The 27,947-nt window shown below is 32.4% G+C and overlaps 2 protein-coding genes across 4 annotated transcripts; one reads left to right on the top strand and one right to left on the bottom strand.

The window, feature by feature from the left end:
- Positions 1 to 159: 159 nt before the first annotated feature.
- On the bottom strand, positions 160 to 7,691 carry LOC115766790 (synaptotagmin-7). Its single transcript, XM_030710809.1, has 9 exons — positions 7,282 to 7,691; positions 5,552 to 5,714; positions 3,045 to 3,185; positions 2,892 to 2,976; positions 2,348 to 2,647; positions 2,199 to 2,279; positions 1,899 to 2,067; positions 1,565 to 1,777; positions 160 to 1,501 (listed from the first exon to the last, which is right to left on the bottom strand). Exons 2-9 carry the CDS (start codon positions 5,710 to 5,712, stop codon positions 1,401 to 1,403), a joined length of 1,251 nt encoding a protein of 416 aa, XP_030566669.1. The 5' UTR covers positions 5,713 to 5,714; positions 7,282 to 7,691; the 3' UTR covers positions 160 to 1,400.
- A 1,285-nt stretch (positions 7,692 to 8,976) lies between these two features.
- Positions 8,977 to 18,116, top strand: LOC115766788. 3 transcript variants are annotated; one of them, XM_030710804.1, is made up of 10 exons: positions 8,977 to 9,163; positions 9,813 to 9,964; positions 10,088 to 10,227; positions 12,785 to 12,940; positions 13,009 to 13,606; positions 13,662 to 13,844; positions 13,912 to 14,229; positions 15,409 to 16,190; positions 16,993 to 17,212; positions 17,821 to 18,116. In XM_030710804.1, the coding sequence occupies exons 3-10, from the start codon at positions 10,147 to 10,149 to the stop codon at positions 17,877 to 17,879; spliced, it is 2,397 nt and encodes a 798-aa protein (XP_030566664.1). In that variant the 5' UTR covers positions 8,977 to 9,163; positions 9,813 to 9,964; positions 10,088 to 10,146; the 3' UTR covers positions 17,880 to 18,116. The 3 variants fall into 3 exon arrangements, with proteins under 3 accessions (XP_030566664.1, XP_030566665.1, XP_030566666.1); XM_030710805.1 differs by having other exon boundaries at positions 10,082 to 10,227; XM_030710806.1 differs by lacking the exons at positions 8,977 to 9,163; positions 9,813 to 9,964 and adding an exon at positions 10,577 to 10,653 and having other exon boundaries at positions 10,146 to 10,227.
- The last annotated feature ends 9,831 nt before the right edge of the window (positions 18,117 to 27,947 follow it).

Below are 27,947 nucleotides of genomic sequence, written 5' to 3'. Positions count from 1 at the left end.
CTGGCAAAGGAATCGGGTATCAAGCAGCATTATAACGAATTTTAATTCAGGTAACATAAAATTGTGTCCTATGTTGAAACGTTTTAATAAAAATGATACAGACATAGTCTAGGTTAAAAATGCTTTATTTGCAGCAATTTAATAATCATAAATTGATTTTTAATAATATTTTAACAGGTATATAACAAATATGTAATTTCAAGGTGGGTTGAATTTTCGATTTTTCGTTTTTTAAACTCAGTTTCTCTTCATCAATTATAATTCATTTTATTTCATTTCAATTCATGTCATTTCATTTTGTTTAACTCTTAATCTCAATCTCACTATTTTTATGTTTGCACTTCATCTCAGTAGACGCTTGTTCCGGCAATGGTTGGCTAATTTCTTTACAGTTACTATTTGAATTAATCAATGTTATTTTCTTATCGCCTTTTCTAATAAAAATATGTTATTACCTACAGCCTATTATTCTAGATAGTTTTAGTTTAAACTATGTATATTTAAGATTAACTTTTCGCTTTTACTTTCTTTTATTGTAAAAGAAACAACAATTCGCATTTTAAGTAACTTGTAACAATGTCGTTTTACGAGTTAATATTAGAATCTAATAATAACAATTAACTTTCATTATGTACATATCTTTAAGTATGTGACTTTTAACTTTTATCGCATTAGAGAACTATTTATCTTTTTCCCATACAAGTTGGTTTAGTTTGGTTTGCCAATAAATTTATGCTAATGAATTATGCGTGTGTGCTTGTATATGTTAAAAATCAAATAAACCTTCGCCCTATTGGTTAATTAGACTTTTTTTTGCTTAATTTCGATTGAAATAAGTAAGGAAGGACAGTTTTAAACAATCCAATAACATATTTTTTATTTCTAAGAATCTGATCTAGATATAAAGGCGATAGCTAATACCTACCTGCAAAAAATGTATAAAGCTTTTTCCGGGGAAATACTTGTAAACAGCAACATTTTATACACAATATACAATACAATATCCTTGTATTGCACTCATGTTCTTTAAGTTATTTTTTTTTTATAAACTTTTTTTTTTCGATTGATTAAGTTGCCCGTTCATCTTCTAGCTCTCCAATTAACCAGGCATAATGAATAATATAGACCTCAATTGCATAATATGTTGAAGCACAAATAAGAGCAATATGATAATCAATTGCTGTGCTCATTTTGTAATTTGTTGTTGTTGTTAATTAATCTTGGTTGAATGCTTTTTAAAGTATATACGCAAACTGTGCTATGCTTTTGCCCGTATGCAGCCTGTTTAAATACTGCTAAATCGTGTTTAAAGTTATTTTATAATCAAACTTGAATATATATGCGTATATGCATACATGTATATGTACGATATTAATTTTCTTTAACTGCAATATTTTGCATTATTCTGGTTTCAAGCGATGCCACTGGACCACAGTTTGTTTGGGCTTCGAAATCATGTCCTGCCAATGCTTCGTCTCCGAGGCGCCCGAGCCGTTTTTACCTATTGAATGTATATGAGAAATTAATGTATTCTGCAATAAATCGTATTTGATTTATCTCTTGCCAGCTAATAATATTCTGCCGATCAGCTCGTTTCGTCCAATATTATCGAAATCCATAACCATGACATCCAATGAACATTCACGAATTTTTTCCCATGGTACGTTAAAGCTGAATGATTCGTTGAAAACCGGATTTAACGTACAGGTAAATATAGGTGTTTTTCTCTTTTCGACGCGTTTATCTCCAAATTGAAGCCAAACCTTTACATACGGATCTGAAAGGTAAATCTTTTGTTAGCTGAACGCTGAACTATAATCATTCGTCATTTATCACATTTGATATTCACACTAACTCATTCTTTTCAAATAAAAAAACTCGTCGATCGTTTGATTTACCTGACTTTCCGTTGATATCCTTGGCTTTTAAATTCCTCGCCTTGATCAATGTCAATGTCAAAATGGAATTTGAAGGATGATAGCACAGCGAAGATAGAAGTTCACCACATTTATCCTTTGCCGGCGGCTTCAAAGCCTTCCAAAATGATTGCTTGCCAGCAAAGTCAACCTTTAAGTACATACCACAATATAATACATATACCACAATACAACACAATTATGCAATAAATAAATAAATAATAAATTTTTATTTTATATTTGGCATATCTTGGAAATTCGCTGATATCTGGGAGGTTTTACCTGACACAGCGGCAAAAATACTTCACCAATTGAATCGTCTCTTGAAAAACGATCATAATCAAAGACATGCAAGTGAAGTACCTAAAAATAATATTTTTATGATTTATTTTATCATATTAAATATAGTTAACTTTAGCTACACAACTTACGCGCGATTGAAGCTTTTGAATTGGAAAGCCCTCAAAATAAAATGTTTCATTCCATCGCGGATTCAAGGTTCTTCGTTTGATTTTGGTTTCGAGACGATGCTTTTTATCTGGCAATAATGTGACTCGAACGTACGGATCGGAGGTTCCGCTTAAATCTTTTGCCGGTAGTTCTTTGCCTTGTAGAACCTTTAGAATTAGGGTTGTATTTTGAAAATCATATTCCAATGAGAAATGTATTTGTCCAACGTTTTCACTTGAATCTGTGTCGAGGTACATATCGGTCATTGAAATGCTTTTGTTCTAAAATATGGAAAATACGATAGATATCCAATTTTAATTTTATATTTAGTATAATCTGCATTAGTATCTGTACCAAAGAAATTTAATCGAAGATCAAATATTTGGCCAGACAAATGTGGAAACATACTGCCAAATTTCTGATCCCAGCCAATTAAGATTAATACAACAAGGCTTTCGACAGATTGATTGGTTAGTACTCGAATCTCGAATTCTACTCTATAGATGACGTAATTATTATACGTACCGCTGTATCCTTAGATGTACCATCATTTGCACCTGATCCTGTGGAAGTATTTGATTTTTTGGTTGGTGTGGGCAACGTGCCGCTCCTAGAAACAAGATAAATATCATTGAAAAGGCAGTCCAGGGAATTTAATGGGCATATATGTAGACGTACCCAATGAGAGGCGTTCTGAGATTTAAAAAGCCATTCAATTTTCGATTTATGTTATTTTGTATAGGATTCGTAATGGCAGGGGCAACTGGCACTTGAGGTTTGCTTGGCGGATTTCCAGAGTCCACATTGTCCTGCGCAGCTCTAAGTTAAATGAACGGAACACCAAATCATTTTATTATAGGTCCCAGTCAGAAAGTTAATAATATAAAACCCTTAGACATGATATAGAAGAAGTTATATGATGTAGCTCAATTTCGATCCCGATGGGGATAAAAGTGATACACGTTGAGAAATCGTGAAAAACAACCCGACCGATTATTCCTAGTGATCTACATTATATAGTATTTCGATTTTCACAGGATTTTGCTCATAATAAGTTAGGCCACGTTCGTAATAAAAATTTATAGAACAATTTATTTAATCACTATATCCGAAAATATAAAAAATTAGCCTGTATTGATATAATTTTTAATTCAAAAATAAAAATGAAATTCAAATATTATTTTACCTTTATATATTAATATTTAATATTTAAAAAATTATAGAATATAAAAATAGTACATTTTTATTATAATATTACATTTAAGTATAAAATTATTATAATTATTTAATAGCTTAAATAAATTTTAAAAATTACAAAGTGTAATAAATTAATAAATTTAATAATTAACTGAAAATAACATATAATTTATTTTAATAAAAAATTTTTAAATTAGTAAATCAACAGAATAATTAGTTTTATCTAAAAAAAAACATCAATATTAAAAGTCAATTCAAAATCTTTCCATTTTAGTTTTACACTTTATAAACAAGTAAGAGGTTCTAGTCGGGAGCTCCCGACTAGGGGATACCCTGAACCCTCTTCTATCAACATCAAATGCATATATATATTCTATTTTAGAAGCTATATGTCAAGTTTGGTGACTCTAGCTCTTATTATTTACCAAAAATGCCAAAAAAAACAGGATATCGATATCGATTTTTATCGATTGCTTGGAAACGGAGTAAGTTATCGATTATCGGAAACAAACTCGATCTGCGCGGGAACTAGGATCATCTACATATAAAATTTCGACTCGGCTATTGGTGCTGATCAAGAATATATACCTCATAAAGTGGGTCGGAGATGCTTCCTTCTGCCTGTTACATACATTTGGATTTTGCACAAATACAATATACCCTTATACCCATTTTTAATGGGTTCAGGGTATAAAAATGGTATATACGTAAAGTGTTTTTTCAATTATTCGGTTCATTACAATTACTAACTATTGCCAGGATATTCCTGGCGTATTTTATAAATATTCTTGTAATAATCAGGTTAGCGTTGATTAAGAAATTTATCATCATTGTTGAAAATAATATCGACATTACATTATTTTACATCTGCATTTCGTTCTTTTAGATCAGCATTATTCACATGCGAAATGTTTCCCTGAAGTAGTGTGTTATTCTGATCCATTTTACTTTCAATGGAACATCATCTGTGTTATCAGATTCAATAACTAAGCTTTCGCAAAAATTATATTATATTTAAAAATATCACTAGAATCCTATTAAGGTATTTATTTGCAATTTCAGAGCCTATACTGTTTCTGAACTTGTCTTTCAAATAACCGAAATGTTCTAATATCGAGCGTCTGCAGTTACAGAGAGTTACTGAGACCAGGTCGCAAAGAGTTCTTCTCTTGATTATTCGAGCCAAGTCGCCTTCAAAAACTAGAAAACTTCTTTGGGCAACAATAATCAGTAAAACCAAAAAAAAAAATAACAGGGGAGTTCCAAAGAACAGATGCCTTACCGTGTGGTAAGTAGAAAAATGCATTATTCGTGGCTTACATTACATTTATGGTCATATTTGCTTATTGGACATCTCTAAATCTATAAAACGCTTTTTCATTGATTTAATATTTATTTATTATTATTATTTTATTTTAACATTTTTATTATTTTCATTTAAAATCTGCCCCGTTGATTTAATATCTTGTCACGAATGTGGGATCTCTTACAAAATTGATTTCCGCAAGGCTGACCAATGCTTGTTAAACCGAAGGTTCCACATGAATAGCCACAGTAAAGAACAACTATGAGTAATATTCTAATCTTGTCGGAACGGCCCGGCTAGGAGATACCTAATGATATTATGGAATCATAAAATTTGACTTTGTTTCTTGGGTTATTTTTATGCGAGATTCTACATACATCTTACAGTTTTTGAGCTATGCTGTAAAAATCAAGTCTCCAAATAAAATTCTAGCGATATTTTATAATTGGGAGGAGATATCAATTAAAAATGATAAACTTGTGCTGTGTATGGTATACGAGAATATACCATATATACATATATAGAAGCGTGAGATACGACTCATCTCGTCGCCCTGATTAACAATCTAGAGCACTTGTATATGACAGAGGTATGTCTGGGTTATGTAAGTTCATACACCAATCACTAAATATAAAGCTTATACACAGAGTAATATTATTATTGTTTGTTGCTTGGAACTTACCTCAAACTATAACTACTTGATTCCTCATCTTCATTTGGTTCAATAAATTGCAATTGTGACCTTTTGTGCCGCCACCACAGATATCCACCGGCTAAAAATAGCGCTATCGCAATGATTAGACCCAATATAGCTAGGCAAGCTATTAATATTATGCTCGCCATATCTGTAAATAAATTATAAAGTATTACACTACTCGCCTATACTATATGCCTACTGATTACACCATGCAACATTATTTTCTGTCCAAATAATAAGTAATAAGTAAGAAAGTAGCATATATTTTGTAGATTCGTGAATGAAAACCCTTTCTTAACCTATCCATATACATATACATATACATATACATATACATATACATATACATATACATATACATATACATATACATATACATATACATATACATATACATATACATATACATATACATATACATATACATATACATATACATATACATATACATATACATATACATATACATATACATATACATATACATATACATATACATATACATATACATATACATATACATATACATATACATATACATATACATATACATATACATATACATATACATATACATATACATATACATATACATATACATATACATATACATATACATATACATATACATATACATATACATATACATATACATATACATATACATATACATATACATATACATATACATATACATATACATATACATATACATATACATATACATATACATATACATATACATATACATATACATATACATATACATATACATATACATATACATATACATATACATATACATATACATATACATATACATATACATATACATATACATATACATATACATATACATATACATATACATATACATATACATATACATATACATATACATATACATATACATATACATATACATATACATATACATATACATATACATATACATATACATATACATATACATATACATATACATATACATATACATATACATATACATATACATACATATACATATACATATACATATACATATACATATACATATACATATACATATACATATACATATACATACATATACATATACATATACATATACATACATATACATATACATATACATATACATATACATATACATATACATATACATATACATATACATATACATATACATATACATATACATATACATATACATATACATATACATATACATATACATATACATATACATATACATATACATATACATATACATATACATATACATATACATATACATATACATATACATATACATATACATATACATATACATATACATATACATATACATATACATATACATATACATATACATATACATATACATATACATATACATATACATATACATATACATATACATATACATATACATATACATATACATATACATATACATATACATATACATATACATATACATATACATATACATATACATATACATATACATATACATATACATATGCATATACATATACATATACATATACATATACGCAGTAATTATCAACAGGCCTCTTCAATATGTTCATGAATTCACTTTATATATGTATTTAAATATTCGTTGTACACAATAAAGGTTTCACGTTTGGAACTGACAATATTGTCATTTCGTTTTATCTATATTATTTTCGATGATAACTTTTTTTTACCTTTTAAATGTTTTCATATAAATATGTAATCCTTTAAAAAATTGAGGATTTTCAACTATACTAATACGCATTAGCTCATGAGATTTATATTTTAGGCACAAATATGGAAACAATAGTTTAATGTTTAATGGTTTATTATTAAATATATTTTAACTGCGTATTCATTATGTGTTTGTCTATTTATTTTTTATAAAACACTTTACTTCGGCGACTTATGTATGTATAAGTAAATGTGACTAAGCAGCAGGGGATGACGATGACAGTAACCGAACTGCAAGGAGTACACAGAGAACTGAAAGCTCATAATCTATGAGAGTCCGAGGTATTGAAAAACACGGCAACAGACATGTATAGATAAATAAATGTAATGAAGTACGACCCGCCGACCTTAACACGTTAACTGATATTCGGAATGACTTTAAGCCTAATTATTTGAATAATTTGGGAGCATGGGATAATGCTCAACTTAACCATTTTATTGTTATTATAGGACTTACATTTATCAATGTATATGTTTGTATTATAAGAGCTGCAATGTGCTTTTAAGCTCTATTCGAGCTGACGACTGCGCATGTCGACTTATATTATCGTTATATTAACAGCAAGTCGACCAAAATACCACTCTACAGATACAATAATCTGATTATTGTCATCAGCAGAATAAATAAAATTTGTCAACTGATCCTAATAATATACTGATGCTGATTGAGTCAAGAGTCTGTCTCTCTAGGGCAAAAAAGATGACTTAAACGTTGCCATCTACTGAATTTACCTAAAAGGGCTCTATAAGATAAGATTGATAAAATATATAATATAATAATCTGCAGAATAAAAAACGTTTCGCTTTGCTTTTTTTTTTATTTTTGTTATAAGTAATAAATACGGTATTGAATTTCTAATGGGTAAAGGATTTGATTGTCGCTATGACTATTGTATTTTTGTCAGGTGGTCTTTTTTTTTTAGATTAGCAAAAAAATAAACGTTTCTTAAGAAAAATTAATTAAAATCTTTTTGGTTTTTAGGGACCCAAGCCTATCAAAATCTGTGGCTAAAAATGTAGATATGTTACATGGTGTACATATAATGAATACGGATCTCCTTGATGAAAAAGAACAGCAACCCAACGAAAAACGTTCATTCGAAGTTTTTTCATCCCATCCGCTTAAAATTGCTTATATAATATAATAAAATATAAAATTAAATATAATATAATATATCATATATATAAAAGATATAAATATATAAATCCTGTTTACGAATGTATATTTCGAAGATAATTACAGGATATCTTCGAGCCGGCCACTCTTATAAACAGATAATGGGCTGCAAGGTAAAATGTAAGTCTCTATTAAACCCTATTGCTATATCAATATTTTTCCGTATGGCTAGGAAAATACGAAGAGAAAGACAAAGAGTGAGAAAGACAGAGAGAGAGAGAGAGAGTGTGTGTGAGAGAGAGAGAGAGAGAGAGAGAGAGAGAGAGACCCCACGTTGAACTTTTCTCTGAGGCCAATTGGCCACATGCGCAATAAGAATTTTAATGATTGCGCATGTATCTGGCTTACATACTGAATGTCTGGCATTACTTCACCAGAGTGGAGAGTATTTCATTTTTAGAACGAACGATTCGATGTGGCCTCTAAGCATATTGCATTTGGCCAAGGAAATGGTTCCAAGGAACCAATAAAGAGATTCCATTTAAAGCGAAGAGCGAAAAGAGTTATATGTCTGTGCAGCTCCTCTTCGGGAATTGGATCATTTTGAGTTTAGTCGAAAGGTACCCGTTTCGCACAACGCACCTATTGTGTCACTTTTCGGTTGTGCCGAGTGCCCACAAATTTTGTGTGTGTATATATATATACATTTGTTTGTGTTCATGTAGGTATGTCTTTCCTGCATTCTCTGGACTGCCGTGAACATGTTCTAAAATTATTTGCATCTAGGTTTAATTCAAAAAATTACAATTGCATATATATGTATGAATCGTAGAGCTCTGTGCATAACTTTTTACATTACTACATAAATATAAGTAGTATGTATATATATATATATATATATATATATATATATATATATATATGTGTATATTCATTGTGTAATAATTGTGTAACGCTCAAAATGAAACTTGAATAAAAGTACATACTTAAAGTTTTCTTTTAAATATGTGAATGGAAATGCTCTAATGAAATAAATGCTCTTAGCGCAGTTATTCAAATCAAAATCAAAAAATATATTAAATAAATTAAATATTCGCAAAGTATTTGACATATGCCTAATACATACGTATGCTAATACAAATAATAATAATTACAATTTATTTATTATTATTATTTATTATTATGAAATGCTCTTATGAAAAAAGTGCTCCTAGCGAAGTTATTCGAATCAAAAAATATATTGAATATATTACATTTAATTAAATAACATATACATAATATATACGTATGCTAATGTAAACAATAATAATTATTATTTTTTGATTATAATGAATATTTTGTTGTGTCTTATTTGCAATTTCATTGTTATTCCAGTACCTACGGCTCGAAAATGATTAAAAATCAGACAAACAATAGAATATATTCGGAATAAGTATCGCACACTTGAAAAGGTCAACCAAATCTGTTGTACTCGAATACCAGCAGAGATAGGCAGAAAACATGCAAGAAGTCTTCGAATTACGCAGGTAAAGTGAAGCAATTCATTTTGTTACGAATTCGATAAAACTCGATGAATATAGCATAGATTGTTGCTATATATCTGCCTTGATACTTGAATACTTACTAAAGCACCATCATATAAGTTATAGGAACTTGTCGATGGAGGCCGGCTTATAAGAAATTCAATGATAAATAAAGTGCGGAAGGTATGTTTATACCAGATACACTGAGAAGCTGTATGATCGAGACGGACGTATCTTCCTATTTGCAAACATCTTCGACCGGACAGGTAAGGAGTTCATCATAGAAGACGCTTCCCAATAGCTCAATATCTGAACAATAAATGCGGTTCAAAGAACATTTTTTCAAACACAATCCTCACTTGCAAAGGTTCAAATAAAAGAAATGTAAATCTAAAAACCAAGCTTGCGCATCAGATTGCGCTGAAATTATACAAATTTTATAGTTAAAAAGTTAATAGTACAATATTTTAAACATTTTTTAGTTTTTCTGTTACAAATGTTTTATTCACATGTTTTTCCCTCTTCACGTCGACTAATGAAAGAATAAATATCCCACAAAATTAGCATAAGTCTGATTACATGCAACTAATCAAAGTTAACTAATTCTATTGTTAGGTATAATAATTGCTCTGGATTTTTAGGATAAAATTGCGAATACCAACAATACAACATTAATCAATCATATTTCAAATGTAACTAAAAATTATATGATACTCTGAGTTTTTATTAAAATTCTTGGTGTCTTTATGTTGATATATATATTTGCATTTTTAAGATTTTTAACAAAAAAAAAAAAAAAACTCATATTTGAGTATTTTGACTGCATCTTGTTGCCTTTTCACATACGATTTTTCCTTTCATTGTGCAAGAGTGTTTTCCAGCATTGTATATTTATGTACTATGTATGTTTTATTTTTTTCTCTTCTAAAACCAATTTATTTTTTTAACTGTTAAGAACACCCTTTAGTTTTTTTTAAAATTACGTAAACATGCTTTTGTCGGAGCTCCGACTATAAAGGACGCTTTCTTTCAGTACTCCCCATCATATTCTTAATTTGTTTAACGAAATAAATTAAAATAAATTGTATATATAGATATACATTTATATTATACTATATACGTATATATTATACTATACATTATTACTATTTCAAGGCAAGAGAACGATGCACTTGAAAAAAATTCTGGGCTGGCACAGAGAATTTAAAATTTTTTCCTGTTCATCTTTGGGATTAATTCTGTATAATCTTTTATTGGGTTTAATTGTAGGGCTGTTCAAAATAGTGATAAAATTATCTGTGGAATTCAGATATTGCCCAAAAATTGACAACATATACATAATACAGATTGTAAATATTGTTTGTAGTTAAAACCATTACTGCGATTTCGGGCTTATTCTTCAGAAACTTAAATGAATGACTTACATCTTAAGGAGTTTTGCTTATAAGAAAGTAAACTAAGCAATGAAAGCGCCCTAAATATATATATTTATATATATGTATGGTAATTGCATATGTATGTATTAAAAATGTATGTATGTGTATATATAAGTACACCTTTAGACATTTAATATACCATAAAAAAAGTACGTGTTTTAAAGCTGTGTGTGTATGCGCATATATTTGATAGTATTTCACAATACTTTAAAGCACACCTATTAATTTGTGTCCTGACAGCTACTCAAATATTTAGAAGTAAGATTAAATATCTTTGCAGATTTAAAGCAAAGTATTGATATATATCATGTCGTGTATAACTACTCGATTTTCGTGAGAATATTTCTATGGGAGTTATACGAAGTTTTTTCAATATAAATTTCTAAATAAATCGAATTTTATTTTGCTTTTACATACACAGTTGTCGGGATAATTATTTTGACAAACATTTTTTATGACTATCATCGCTTTCTAAATTCATTTGAATATGATAATTGTAAATTTAATATGCCTAAATCAAATATACAAATTGTATAAGTAATATGATATAATAAACTTTTTCAAAATATAGAAATTCACAAAAATTTCTGTCGATAAATATTTGTGCCGACCACTGTACAAAAAAAAAATACAAAGATATGTCCAAAAACAGCCGATTGCGGCTGTTTGTGATCGGATTGATTTCACGAATTTTCGCGATTTGTGATTTGTGATCGGATTGATTTCACGAATTTTCGCGATTCGTGATTTCAAGAGATTGGAGTATCTACTGTTAATAGCATTGAAAAATTGAGTTAATGTCGACAGACTTCTTAATAAAAAAGAGGCAGCCAGCACTTTGTAATTTTTGGAAAAGACTATAGTTAATTTAATAAATGTCTTTTTATTGGAGATAGCGCTCAGCAATTTCCAATCCATTTCACCGATTGTAATTTTTACCCAATCCATTAGTGTTTATTTTTAATTTGTATATCCGTAACTCTCATTTCTTCTATATGAATGCTTGATAAATATTATTTGGAATAATACAATTTGTTTCAAAAGCGTTTTGGTGTGTTAAATGTTTTAATGTGAGCCACTAGAAAAATGTTTTAAAAGTCCAGCACACAAAAGTTTTCACTTTTTCACGTTTTCTAATCATTCAATGTTGAAAATGAAATCGTTTAACGTTAAAAAAAAAGTAAAACATTTAGAATAGATTCCCAATTAAATTGACACTTTTTAAAACTTTTTTATACGGGTTCATTTTCAACATATGCCACATTTGCTTAACCTGGATTATTTGATGGGGTAAATTGGCAGTAAAATTGTGAAAACTTTCGACTGCTGTTAAATGATATTAAATTTGGTTTGTAAGTATTTGTGTCTCTCTCTGTGTATAATGTAGGATGAATTTCACCCCTTCATTGAGGCATTATTACCATACGTCAAATCATTCTCGTACTCTTGGTTTAACTTGCAAGCTGCTAAACGCAAGTATTACAAGAAGCACGAAAAGCGTATGTCCTTGGAAGAAGAAAGGCATTGCAAGGACGAGCTACAGGTATGGCCTGAAGACTTAACATTATTCTAAATAAATCTAAATAAATAATCTGAACGTGTTGATTGCAGAATGAAAAAACAGAAGTGAAACAAAAATGGGCTTCCCGTCTTTTGGGTAAATTAAGAAAGGACATAACACAAGAGAGTCGGGAGGATTTTGTTCAATCGATAATCGGCAAACGCAAATCGATTTGTGTCCTCTCCAATCCCGACCAAAAGGGCAAAATGCGACGCATCGATTGCTTGAGGCAGGCTGACAAAGTCTGGCGCCTGGACCTGGTTATGGTTATCCTATTTAAGGCCATACCATTGGAGAGTACGGATGGAGAGCGCTTGGAAAAGAACCCAGAATGCCTTCATCCGGGTCTATGTGTGAATCCATACCACATTAACGTCTCTGTCAGAGAGTTGGACTTGTATTTGGCAAACTTTATCAATACGCATAACTCAACGATAAATCCAGTCGCAAATTCCACTATGACAAGATCAGCCGCCGTTTGTGGTCACAATCGAAACAATAATTTGTCAGTTGACAGAAAGGAAGATGCTGAGAATGATGCAAAAACGAAAAGTCTAAGACATAATCCATACAATGGAGTTGTTTGCAACGATATTATTCTGGCAACAGGAGTCTTTTCATCGCAAGAACTCTGGACACTATCCAAAGGTGCACTATCATTTAATTAGCCTTAAAATAAATATTTATTTCTGCTCTATTTTAGATTCAATACTCGATGAAATAAGCGACAATAGCTTGCATACGAACATCATAAAGCGGGAGAATATGGGAGCTGCCTTTGACTGCAACACATACCAATTGACCCCAGATTCGCCAATATCCAGCTCACAAGGTCGGGCTCAGGCGGGAGCTATTGTCGCCAACCCGATTCCAGGTGGTTTTAGCAGTAAGTAGCTGAATATTTAATAGCAATGGGATTATATTGTAAGCCCAACTCACATCGTTCGTTTCAGTTGACTTTGTCGATCAGAATCAGAGAAGTGTGCATTTATCGACATCTCCCATGTTACGGGCGGATACAACAAATGGTTCCACCGATGCATGTAAGATAGATCACAGCTCTTCGCCGCCAGCTATTTCCCGTACAAGTACAAGCACGGACAATTGTACAACCGGCAGTTTTTCCGTGATTCTTCGATCGGCAGATAACATCAATTCCAATGGCGAGCCCGCGGCTACCTCTGAATCTTCTTCAATATCTCTGCATCGATACACCCCATTAAACAGCAGACCAATTGCAACAACTATGGCACCAATTCGTTCAACAGAAGGTAATACTACTTACTGTACAGGCTAACTTGAACAAACATTAACCATGGATAAGAAAGTGGCTTAGATATTTATATTATTCAAGTGTCGTCTTCCTTTGCACTCTAAAGATCCCCATCCCAATACTTATTCGCCTAATTATGGTTTTGACGCTCACACAACAATAATTGCTTAAACATCCGAAAATACACAGTTCAGACCATAATTCAATGATCATATAAAATAAAGAAACAATAATCACATTTATTCTTTGGTAGCTATACTAAATCAAAGTGAGATTAGCATTAGATTATGATTATAGTTTAAGTGCATTTGGAAACAGAAATAGTAAGTGTTATAGTTGTCCGATGCCGATAAGCTTGATTGCTTACGATTGGTTTGAATATCTTAAGAAACAAAGCAGTTATATTTAGCCTGAACCTACGAAAATTGTTAATATTAATTTAAATAGGGAAAATAATTAAACAGGCGGGACAAATCATCCCCAACCCATAAAGCTTATATGTATGTCAAGAGATCAGGCAGACGACCTGAATCGTACGCATGAATCCCGGACAGCATACACAGAACGAGCTAAACACTTTTTGTCGATATCACACAAATTACATATATATTTCCTGTTTTATGTTCTACTATATGCCTGAAAGAGTTTTAACCTTCGGCTCCCGAAAAAGAACATATTTTTATACCCTGAACCCATTGTACATCGGTGAGAAGGGTATTTTGTTTTGTGCCGGCAGAAGGAATCATCTCCGAGCCCGCAAAGCATTCTTGATCAATAGAAACTGTTAGAGCTAGAGTCTTGTTTTCAATAATCGAATAGTTGCCCCTGTTGCTAAGCAATCTATAAAAATCGATATTAAAATACTGTTTTTGAGCATATCTCTTAGTTTTTAAGATCTAAAGTCACGAAACTTGATATATAGAATATTATAGAATATTATATAGAATAGTATGCAACTTCTAGAATAGTATATCTATATATAGAAACTTTCTATAAACAGCTACTGCCCCCTCCCCTCTAGAGTGAGCTGCATTTGGTATTGGTAGAAGATGGTTCAGGGTATTCTCAAGTCGGGCACTCCCGTCTAGAGCACCCGTACTTGTTCTTGTAATTCCATTTTAATTTAACTGCCAAGCCAAATATTAATCTGTATACAAAAATTTGTTCTCTTTTATAGCAATTCTGCACCATAACTGTTCCACGTTTCTGGCCACCTCTGTTAGCCCAGTCAATACACTGTATTATCCGCAGCATAGCAGCCCAAGACTTCAGCCACACACTACGATATTAGATCAGGAGCATGAGCATGCCCAATCCCAGTCTGAGCAACAACAGCAATCAGAGCCTCATGACATTGCCGATTTTGTCACATACGTGTGCCAGGATGGGGGCCATTCAACAACCTTAACTTCTGAGAATCCCGTGTTTCAGCACCCTCACTCGCATCAACTGTCCGCGCACAGCCACACCCACTCGCCACACTATCAGATACACCAACAACTCAGAAATTCAAAACTGGCCACGGCTGCACCCTCGACGCACTATCACAGCACAATGCTGCCGCCCATGCTGCCGCCGATGGCACGACCTGTGGCCATAATTCGAACCAGCGGAGATTTGGCAATGGTTCAATCACCGCCATCGTCTGCGGTTAGTCAGTCTTCAAGCCTGTGCGTACCGAAGACCGGTTTGGTCGATGATGAGAATAGAACTATTAATTCTATGGAAAGCAATCACAGTCCGATTAACTCCGATACAGATCCTAATACTAACGTCGACTGCACAACACTTGTCTCAAGAACCTCACCACAACCACATCAATCGCCGAGCCCTCATGTTTCTACCGAAGATGCTCGATGTAAAATGTCGCTAAATTCTCTAACTCGAATCGCAGCGCCAATGTATCCTTCAACTAATAGTCGGGAGTACTTTAATCACTTTCATTCTCAATCAACATCGGTAAGTAATGCATTGTCAAGGCTCAAATGTATGGGTATTTGTATTTAGAGCCTAGATTTGGATCGCATATTACCACATTGGGCCACAAGCGATAAGAAGCCATTTTATTTTGATTAATTTATTCAGGTAGCATTATTATCGAAGAGAGTCTGCGGCAATGAAATTCAAATCAAAGTTTAAGACTATTGCCCAACTATATCCCTAGGAAACATAGCCACTTATATGCTTATAGTTTTATTAGAGCATCCATGCCATTATTTAAAGAGAAAAAGTTACTAATGATTTTAAAGTAGTCAGAAGGTAATTCTCCGAATCGCGATAAACTCATATTGAATGTATATAGTGGGGAGTGCTAGACACTATGGGAAATGTTTTTTTGCTTCGCTGCTATTAATCCGATCTTTAATAAATATTGGGGCATACATATGGTATCCAAATGTGTGTAAATAACAAACTCTTAGACTATGCTTAAAAAAATTCTACATTAATTGTGGAACTAGGGAGGTAACCAAAAAGATTTCGCTATCTGTGTAAATTAAACAACAGGCTACATAGCTAATTTCGTATCTCTTTGAAAGTTGGATTTCGATATAGATTTATATCGATTTCATATAAATTATCGATGCTTTTAGGCAGACAAGCACAGCTCAATCGTATCTGCCATTGATGCTGATCAAGAATATATAATATATATAATTGTTGGTGATGCCTCCTTTTATCTGTTGTTATACATTTACCCATGTATAATACACTTTTCGGACTATATGCGGGTAATACATTTGGAAAATATTTATACTTGCAGTTACTTGGATATGCCGGATCTATTTCCACAATGTCAGGTGTTATAAGTCCTACAAATCTAAGCCTATATTCAACCCCAACTATGGCTGTGACCTCTGCACACCGTTCAAGTATCAGATCCCGTTGGAACAATGGACTTCCAGAAGACGATTTTAATTTAATTCCGCACTCTGTAGCTAGTACAAATATAGAAAATACACAGGTTATATTAATGGAAGATGGTAAGTTTTTAGTTCCCAGAAATTTATATTTATTTATTTTTAACATGGGTTCAGGATCCATATAAAAAACTGTTTGTCCTGACTGACTAACTGACTCAAGGTTAACACATAAAAATTATAGTTATTTTTACCAAACTTATTTGGTCAAATTTTTATAAGAGGTGCTTCACATTTTTTTGAAACGGGTTGGTAAGGAAAATTGTTTGCTTAAATTCATTTTTAAGGATCTTTATGAAAATTCATTGGGACATGTTTCAACTTCCTTTTAAATGAAAAATGCGCTTCAAAAGTTGTATGAACGAATTTTATTTGCCGGCTTTCAACCTTTTGCCCTAATGCAAAGGATTTTAAACTCATTTCCAAATATCTATGGAAATCATAACATTAGACGTAAAGTTTAAGATAGTGATTCGATTTTTAATCGTGCGGGAAATGGGGAATTCATGTCTTACTTAGAGGAGAGGAAAGGAAAAGATGCGAAATACCAGTTAATTTATTATGAAAACCATAGGTATGTTGCAATTTAGATTAACAATTTTAAAAGACATCTCGTATTTTAAGATTTAAATGAAATTAGTACACACAAATTGAAATTTTTTTGATTTCAGCAACGGGTCGTTTTACCGATGAATACTCAACAAATCCAAATCGGGATTACGTATCGTGAGCTATTGACAGAATATCAACAAGCTGGGCTTTGGGCAAGCCATAACTGATATATATATATATATATAAATATGTTTAATGGCATATGTCAACATCATCTATTTTTAATTAAATAATTTTCATTTAAATTTAAGCAACTGTACATAGAACATCTAGAAGTTAATGCTATTTTAAAGAAAACGTACCTTAGAGAATTCTATAAAAATAAGCACCAATAGGTGTATCTCAACACATATATTCAATAACCTATGCATGTATGTATATATATATATATATATATATATATATATATATATATATATATATATATATATATATATATATATATGTATATGCATTAAATAGCATCTAGGGCTACCAATTTATGTGGAATGTATGAATTTATCAATGGTCTAATGATATACTCATGCATACAGACATATTTGTATGCCTATGTTTCAAATGCAAGTATGTACCCATGCACATAAATACATGCATATTTAGATTACATGCACAACTTCTATTGAATCGGTCACTAAATATACGTACGGAGGCTTACATAATAATAATATAATAATAATGTGTACGGTTTTGGGAGCATTGATGAGAATATGATGATGATGAGAATATGGAACATTTGCACAGTTCAGAGACTTGTCCAACTTCCAAATAACTGAACATATATTATAACATATGTATATTACAACATGTTTATACATATATTATAACATATATAAATATTTATTATTACATTTTATTGGGACGTATGTAATCACATAATTTGTTGTGACATTTAATAGCAGTGGCGACCGCTTGAAAAAAATTAAAATATTAAATATCATGGAAGATATTGGCATGCAACATGAATACATAGTATATGTACTGTTGGTTATTAACATATTAGCTTTGTTCATTAATTGATTTGTCGATAATTGTTAAATAATGAAAACTTAGCAGATCTGAAAAGTAATAACAATAAAAGTGGCACAAAATCATTTCAATAATTAAACCAAAATATTTTTATACATAGCTTTGGCCAGCTTAAAATATTGGTAAATATGTCCTCCTTATATACATACATCCCAATAAAATATTATAAATGTTGGCGTGTAGGTCTATAGAATTTGATATTCATTCTTGCAAGGCTAAGCACAATAGCATAAATGGTTCTGAACTATGATATAAATAATAAATAAAATATGTATGTATTTTTGAAAGACTACGTTAGTTATACTAATTATATTCAAAAGTATATTCATGCATATGAACGTAAGCAAAAACATGTGAGAACTAAATATAATGAAATATATTAAAATGTATAAATTATGTAATTCATAAGACTAATAGCATACTCTCCTTCTACCTTGCAAATATATTATACAAATATGCTATTTTATACACATTGTTCATACAAGTATGGATATAGATGCATATAAAATTAAAATAATTGCGACAATATTAGATTTAGTAACAATTGTGACAAATACACATATAAGTACATTTGTGAATATATGTATCTATATGTGGGTACATGGTAATTAAGATGTAATCTTGAGATACTTGATAAAAATGTCTAAAAACATGGCTCATACGAAGAATGTGGGATTATCACAATGTACGTTTGCTTTCAAAAAAAATCTTCCAAGCAATAAGACGAATCGAGACTTTAGACTGTATTTATTTTTAAAATACAATGAAATATTTCTGGGTCTTTGCACTGACGTCGTTCCAGGTATTTGTAAGAAGTCGTTGTAGGAGTATTAATTAAAGATACTAACGCTAAGACTAAAAATTCCAATTTAGTTTGAAAGACATGCTACCTACACAACTTACTTACTTGAACCTACTCAAAATCCGTGTACAGGCATATGCATATGTACTCAATATATCCGATATTGAAGCTAAATTATTTTAAATGAAAATGTTAATTACTCTTTGATTTTAGCTTTAGAGCCATCTCAGAGTCATGTATTCTTCAAATTGCTTAATTTATTTAATATTAATTCAATTGTTTAGATAATGAACATATTTTATACATGCAAACATGTATGCATGTCTATCAATATATGTAGATATGTTTAATAAAATATCTAAGTATTCCATGAAATAGTATATTTATATATGCATCATGTAATACGTAGATATTTATATAATGTATATATATATACTTATATATACATATCTACACACATATATACATTATATATATGATCAATCTGGTGTGCAAACATGTACATGTATGCATGTGTTAAAAAATCCCCAAGTTTTTCATGATACATGTAAATGTATATATATTTTTATATGTATCATGCAATACGTAATATATATATATATATATGTATATGCATATATATAAATATATATACCTTATGTATACGTACATACAATAACGAAATGTTTCTGTTTTTTTTTTTTATTTTAAGATATAAGTTACTTAGTACAATAATAATTGTAAGGTATCGGCATGTGCGAAAATTGAAAGAATATTTATTGTACGTTGACAAATTGGCTGTGAACATAATCTATTGCTAGTTCTGGTTAGTAAAATACTAATGTATACAACATATATATGTTAGGTTCATAAGTAGTTTGCGCTTTCATCATTAATGAAAGTGAATTTTAACTACTAAACGTAAGAGTGCTATCGGTTACTTTATTAGTACTTATAAGTACCAATAATACTATGTGTATATTGATCAATTGCGAACCAGAATAAAATTATAAATAAAATTTAAACATACTATTTATAACTTTCTTTCTTCATACGATCGAGTTCGAGCTCGGCGTAAAAAACGTTTGCGGAAAGTTTATTTTTACTAATTTAAATGACTTTTTTAAAGTTACTTTTAAATTTCCCTTTAAAGTACGTACTCAAAAAGAAATACACACGACGAGAAAGAAAGGCTATCTTCGGCACGCCGAATATCTAATACCCTTGCAGACCCAACCTTTTCATGATGCTTATAGTGCTTTGCCCGTATCTAAAAAGCACAGGGAAAAGAGGTAATGCCGAGTTTGGTCAAGATATATTGATAAACAAAAAAAGTTTTTAATGAAAAACCTAGTTTTCGACTGATCATTCCTATGGCAGATTTATGATATAGTTGTCCGATCTTAATAGGATTTTGAATATATATGAGGAGCATAGTAAAACTAATAAATGCCGAGTTTGGTCAAGATATCTTGATAAACAATATGTTTTTTTATACAAAAACTTAATGTTCGACCGATCGTTCCTATGGCATCTATATGATATAGTGGTCCAATCTTAATAGGATTTTGCATACATATGAGGAGCTTAGTAGAACTAATAAATGCCGAGTTTGGTCAAGATATCTTGATAAACAAAATGTTTTTTCATACAAAAAATTAATTTTCGACCGATCGTTCCTATGGCAGCTATATGATATAGTGGTCCGATCCAGTTTTGACATATGTTCTGCGTTCAACAGAAATAGGGACTTCTGCAAAGTTTCATTAAGATAGCTTTAAAACTGACGGACTAGTTCGCATAGAAACAGACAGACGGACAGACGGACATGGCTCTATCGACTCGGCTGTTGATAGTGATCAAGAATACGTTTTATGGGGTCGGAGATGTCTCCTTCTATGCGTTACACATTTCACGACAAAATTATAATACACTCTGCTAGGATATAATAAGCAGACACGTTATACAGCGGCTGTGCTTCCTCCTCTCTTAACTTCTCTTAATAGCTTCAATAACCGAGGTCTTCTCTTTATGCAACTGTAAAGGTACCCAAATTTATGCTATGTTGAGTAAAATACAATAATATTAAAATAAAGCATGCCTAAAAATTCTTAATTTCAAACGCCCGAAGTATCTGGTGGGGATTGCCCACAAGCATTCGAGCTTCCTTGTTTCACATGCGTAAACGCATGCACGCGCACACATGCGTTTCCGCTGCTTTCCGCGATTTACTTCGTTTTTGTTTACTGTCCATTGCCTATGAAATTTTTAGGACATAAAAATGGGATCCATATTTTTGTGTAAATACCAAACCCAAAGATTGTACGTCGAATAATATTCTAGACCTGTGTTCATTGGAAATTTTATCTTGAAAACTTCTGTGCTTGTTGTCCAAACCTCATAAAATATACATATTCACGCCATTCAAATAATAGCTTTAAAAATCAATTTTTGTTGGGGGCAAAGGAAGGTATGTCTGTAAGTTTCACCTGCGACTTAACCTTTTAATTTATCAATCGCTTGTGGCCAACATTTATTTAATTAGACCATTTTTTTTGTGGTTCCTGATAAAGACGCGTTAATAGAAACGGACGTAACTCAGCTCGTCGTCATGATCAAGAATGTATATACTTTATGGGGTCAGACATGCCTCCTTCTGCCTTATAAAAACAATGTATGGATTCTAGAGACTTTGGGTTATATTCCAGAGGGCAAACGAAATTATCATCCGGAAATAATGTCGGGGAACTAATTAAGTCTATGTAGACGAGATAATATTTGAATCCATCGAAAAGTCTTCAAAACGCGGTCATAAGAGTCGCCTAAAATAAATTCAAACTTTTCAAAAAGAGCGAAGAATACTTAGGATTCCTTGTGTACAGAGGTGGAATACAAGCGCTTTCTGATAAGGTTCGGGCTATAAATTATTTCCAACCTCAATTTGGCAGAGTACACAGCAGAGAGAAGTTGTCACGGCAGAGCATAACCGGACTCATCGAGCAGCTCAAGGGAATGTGAAACAAAATCTTTGGGAGTATATTTTTTCCAGAATGAGCTGGTTACCAAACGCAGAAGTCGGACACATTGAAAGGTAATAACTAGAACTTCTAACTTTGACTTTGATTGAGATTAAGTTAAGGCCCGTACAATTATTAGAATTGTAAAACAGACAATTAGACATAAACACTAAATTCCAAACGCCAACTAAACTGCAAGGTCTTTGAATATAATTTGCATACATATACTAATCATTTACATTAAGCAATTCTGGCAAAAAACATTATAATTAATACAATATTAGTAGATTTAATATTGTCCATAGCTATGGATATCAGAGAACTGGCAAGTTTTTATTTCAAGGAATATTTAGTATACAAATGCCAATAATACAATATTCATGGTACACTAAGCGATACAAATTGTGGAGTTTTGAAGCATCTAAGCTATATATTTTCTTCTTGCCCTAGGGAATACTCTGAACCTTCTCCCAAAAATGCAGCTTTATACGATAGCCTTTACGACTTTCTTTGCTTTCCAGTAATTCAAGTAAATTTAAATAAATTTCCTCACTTGGACTCGAACCCCTTTTCACTTTAAATGGAAAACTAAAATCTAATTAAAATTTCAGCACTGACAAGCAATCGCAATTGTCGATAGCTATAATATGAAAGACACTTGGTATCAGTTATCACATTTTCTCCACCGAACCGTCTATACCCCTAATAAAACGTTGTTTTCAGGGTATCTTCGGAAAGTCACTGAACATTCCTAGCTATGAGCAGGCTCTAAATAAAAGGGATGACACTCTTTTTTGTCGTCCATTAATAAATCAATTAATAAATTCTGGGTCGTGCCCAAAATGCATCGACAAGCAAATTGATTTCTCCAGAATGTATAATTCTGTGAGAAATCAGTTCTTAAAATTGAATAGTGTGGCTAAGCAGCTCACGAGTAATTTTGACTCGAGTTTCGAGTTGCTTGGCAACTATAAATTCGAGTCCCCAACCAATCGCCGGTTGGAGCCTCAACTTTTGCAATTGCCCTCTACGTCTGTTCAGACACCTACGCCTTTCTTGTCCCTTCCTAGCAAATTGGATGTATCTCCAATGTTGTCCCTATCTCCTTCTCCAAGCGACTGTCCAATTACCCCTATTTCAACCCCTGTAGTAGTCCCAGTAGAGCCCGTACCTGATCCCGTCCCAGTTAAGCCTCAGCCCCGTCAGCTCATGGCCGCAAAGGTAGACCTGCGCGCAATCTTGGCCAGATTGTTCAAAACAATCATTGTGCCTCATTAGCTCCTCCAACTCCTGTATTACCTAAAGCCCCATCAGCGCCTATTTTAACGGCAGTTGCCCCTCGTAGGCAAGTTTTTGTGTCTCGACTTTCGTCGGACACCACTTCTGAGTCATTGGCAGCCTATATTGCTAGCAAATCTTCTGCTAGCGTGTCAATAACCAAATTTAATTTCTCCACCCCTCGTAAAACATCATCATTCAAAATAAATGTTTCACATGATATGTTCCCAATCATTTGTGATCCCAAATTTTGGCCTCCACACATGATTGTTCACGAGTTCAAGCCTAAAAAGCGTAGCCAGCCTGTCACCCTTCCAGTCCCTTCAATACAGGGTACCATTTCTGCCCCAAAAAAGTAGCTTCATCTTCTGAACAAATCTTTATTCATTATCAGAATGTTAGAGGTCTCATTTCAAAGCTTAAAAATCTTTTCATGGCCAGCACTTCCTTCGATTCGGATATAATAGCATTTTCAGAAACATGGTTGAACTCAACCATATCTGATTTTGAGATTTTATCTAATAACTTTATTTTGTATAGAAATGATCGGCCGACTCGAGGTGGTGGGGTGTTAATTACCGTTAAAGCCACTCTCCAGTCAGCACTTTTCTGTTTTAGTACGCCTACTGACGCTGAGATTGTCTCAGTTAAGGTGTCTTTTCCTATACGGAATACCTATGTAAAATGCTCTTATGTCCCACCTTCTTCTGATATTCAAGTTTATATGAAACATATTACTTGCATTAGAGAAGTTTCTTCACATTTATTTACTGCCAAAAATTATCTAGTGCCCTCAGCACAGCACGATTTTATAGACTGCATGCTTGATCTTTCGTTGTTTCAAATCAATTCAATTTCTAATCATTTGAATAGAACACTTGACCTTGTATTTATCCCTTCCTTTATCTCTTCCTGAGGATGTCTTTCATCCTACTTTAGAGATTGCAATGCTCAATTGTATTCCTTTCATTTCGTGCTCATCAGCCAATAAGCCCCGATGTTGCTTTCGCAAAGGAAATTATTCTTTGCTGAATCAGCTTATTTATGCAACCGATTGGTCTTTCTTATATGACTCGGTTGATATGAATATTCCATAGCCAAATCGAACTTCTTTCTTCTTAATTCTCAATGCTATGAGCATTATCTAACTCGTTGTAAAAGGCAAGTTGCCCAAAATCCGAGACAGTTTTATAATTTTGTAAACTTGAAGCGTAAATCTTCAAGTTTGCCATCTTCTTTTTTTCTTGGCTTGGATAAAAGTAGCAATGACACTGATTCTGCTAACCTCTTTGCTAATTTTTTCCAATCAACTTACTCTTCAGGTTGTCCTAATACTAATTCTTACCCTTATACTATTTCTTCCGCTAGTTCTATACCTCCTCCCATTGTTTCACACTACTCTCTCTTATTAGCTATAAACTCTTTAAAGTCTTCTTACTCTCCTGGGCCGGACAATATTCCTAGTTGTCCACTCAAGGAGTGTAGTTCTTCCCTTCTTTATCCATTGCTAAAGCTTTTTAATCTATCCCTTGAAACTTCTGTCTTTCCATCTCTTTGGAAAGAATCTTATATCATTCCTCTTCACAAGAAAGGTGGGAAGTCTGATATACAAAATTACAGGGGTATTGCAAAACTGTCCGCTATTCCTAAATTATTTGAAAAAATAATCGCTTTGAATTTGCAGCATTTCTGCAAATCAGTTGTTTCCCCTGTTCAACATGGATTCGTAAAGAATCGGTCAACTACGACCAATCTGCTTGAGTTTACTTCCTTGGTAAATGATGCTTTCCTTTCGAAAATGCAAACTGATGTCATTTACACAGACTTAAGTAAGGCGTTAGACTCTGTGCACCATGACATTTTACTTTTTAAACTTGACCGAATAGGTTTCCCCCTGTCTCTTTTGCTTTGGGTTAATTCTTATTTTAAAAAAAGGACCCAAAGAGTAATGCTGAGGCTGACTACCTCTAAACAGGTTCACGTTACTTCAGGTGTTCCTCAAGGTAGTCATCTTGGACCTTTACTCTTTACTCTTTTTATAAAGGATCTCCCCTCTGTTATATCACATATCCGTGTATTCATGTATGCGATGTGAAATTTATTCTATCATACACTAATTCCCTACATCATTCTCGTCTACAAGACTATTTGAACGCTATGCAAGTTTGGGGTTCGGCCAATCAATTGCATCTAATTTGTTCAAAGTGTATGTTTATGACTTTTAATCGTACTACACCTTATCTTGTCAGTTATACAATCGACAATATCCCTTTGCAATGTATACTAACAGTTAAGGATTTAGGCGTTCTTTTTGATTCTAAACTCTGCTTCAATCTTCACAAAGATACCAACGTTAATGAGGCAAAAAGTGTACTTGGATTCATTAAACGATGGTCTAAAGAATTTAACCATCCTTTTATAACGAAGCTTCTGTACATCTCTCTTGTTCGGCCTATCCTTGAATACTGCTTTTGCATCTGGTCTCCGCAGTATAACTATAGCTAGGATCGTATTGAACCTGTACAGAAGCAATTTCTGCTTACAAGGTTTAAATTGGGACCCTAATCTTCGGTTGGCATCCTAATCCATCAGGTTGCTTCTTCTTAACCTTCTGTCGTTAACTTACCGTAGGACGGTGTTGTCGGTCACTGACCATTCCCAGCTATGAGCAGGGGCATAGCTTGCCGGACAGGCTGTAAATTCCCCCCCCCCTCTTTGTCCTATCTACTTAACACTCTTCTTCTTACTTTCTTTTTTCCTATTAAAATTAAGATTAAAATTAAGATTATTTTTAATTTAGCTTAAGAACACTTTTTTCCTAATTACACCCTTCTGCTTAGATGTAGGCTCTAATAGCTTCACTGACAAAATTAGCTGTGAAAAGGGGAACAGCTGGCCGGACTGGCATATAAAACACCTCCATCGCTTTGGTGATGCTATTTAGAAAATTGTATTCTTTAACTGGGCTTTTAGCATATAATTCTATTATCTATTGTATAACCTATTGAATAATGAGGAAGACACTCGGCTTGTCGACCATTAATAAAAAAATAAAGGCTGAATAAAGGCTGAATATTAAATAAAACAAGTAAGAGGTTCTAGTTGGGAGCTCCCGACTAGGGGATACCCTGAACCCTCTTCTTCCAACATCAACTGCATATATATATTCTATTTTAGTTATATGTCTTATTATTTACCAAAATTGCCCAAACAACAGGATATCGATATCGATTTTTATCGATTGCTTGGAAACGGAGTAAGTTATCGATTATCGGAAACAAACTCGATCTGCGCGGGAACTAGGAGCACCTACATCTTTTTCATAAAAAAATTATATTATTCTAGACGCTATATTGCGAACTCGGTAGCTCACTCCAATTTGGATAGAAGTAAGGTAAGGTTTTAACAAAATAAAGCGTACTGGTGCTGAAATATTACTCAAAAGGACCATTTTTATACCCTGAACCCATTAAAAATGGGTGTAAAAGTATATTGTATTTGTGCAAAATCCAAATGTATTTAACAGGCAAAAGGAAGCATCTCCGACCCCATAAAGTATATATATTCTTGATCTTGATCTTAATCGATATCGATATCCTGTTTTTTGGGGAATTTTGGTAAATAAAAGGAGCTAGAGTCACCAAACTTGACATATAGCTTTTAATTTTATATATGCATTTGATGTTGGAAGAAGAGGGTTCAGGGTATCCCCTAGTCGGGATCTCCCGACTAGAACCTCTTACTTGTTTCATTTAAATTGATTCGAATTGAAATACACCCAGCAGCAATGCACAAATAACTTGAGGCCCAATCATTGTATTTATCTAACCAATTTGGTAGATGCTTTGGTATTTCATTAAAACATTGAAATGAATGACAAGCCAAGGCTTGAACCCGGGTTATTGGATGTGGAAGATCAGGCTTATGTAGGAAACCACGAAAGTGTTTAGGTTTTGAAGCTATAAGATAGCCTTTTACGAATCTGGGGCTTCTAGTTCCCATAAAGTCTGAGATCTGTTAAAAAGAGAAAGAATGGATATCTTCGGCATGCCGTAGATATAATACCCTTACAGGCCTAACCTTT

The sequence above is a fragment of the Drosophila novamexicana genome, unplaced genomic scaffold (genome assembly GCF_003285875.2).
Source record: "Drosophila novamexicana strain 15010-1031.04,08,12 unplaced genomic scaffold, DnovRS2.1 tig00001222-arrow-arrow-pilon, whole genome shotgun sequence".
Taxonomy (NCBI): Eukaryota; Metazoa; Arthropoda; class Insecta; order Diptera; family Drosophilidae; genus Drosophila; species Drosophila novamexicana.
The sequence above is the reverse complement of the archived record's forward strand: the minus strand, read 5'-3'. Positions and strand labels throughout refer to the sequence as shown.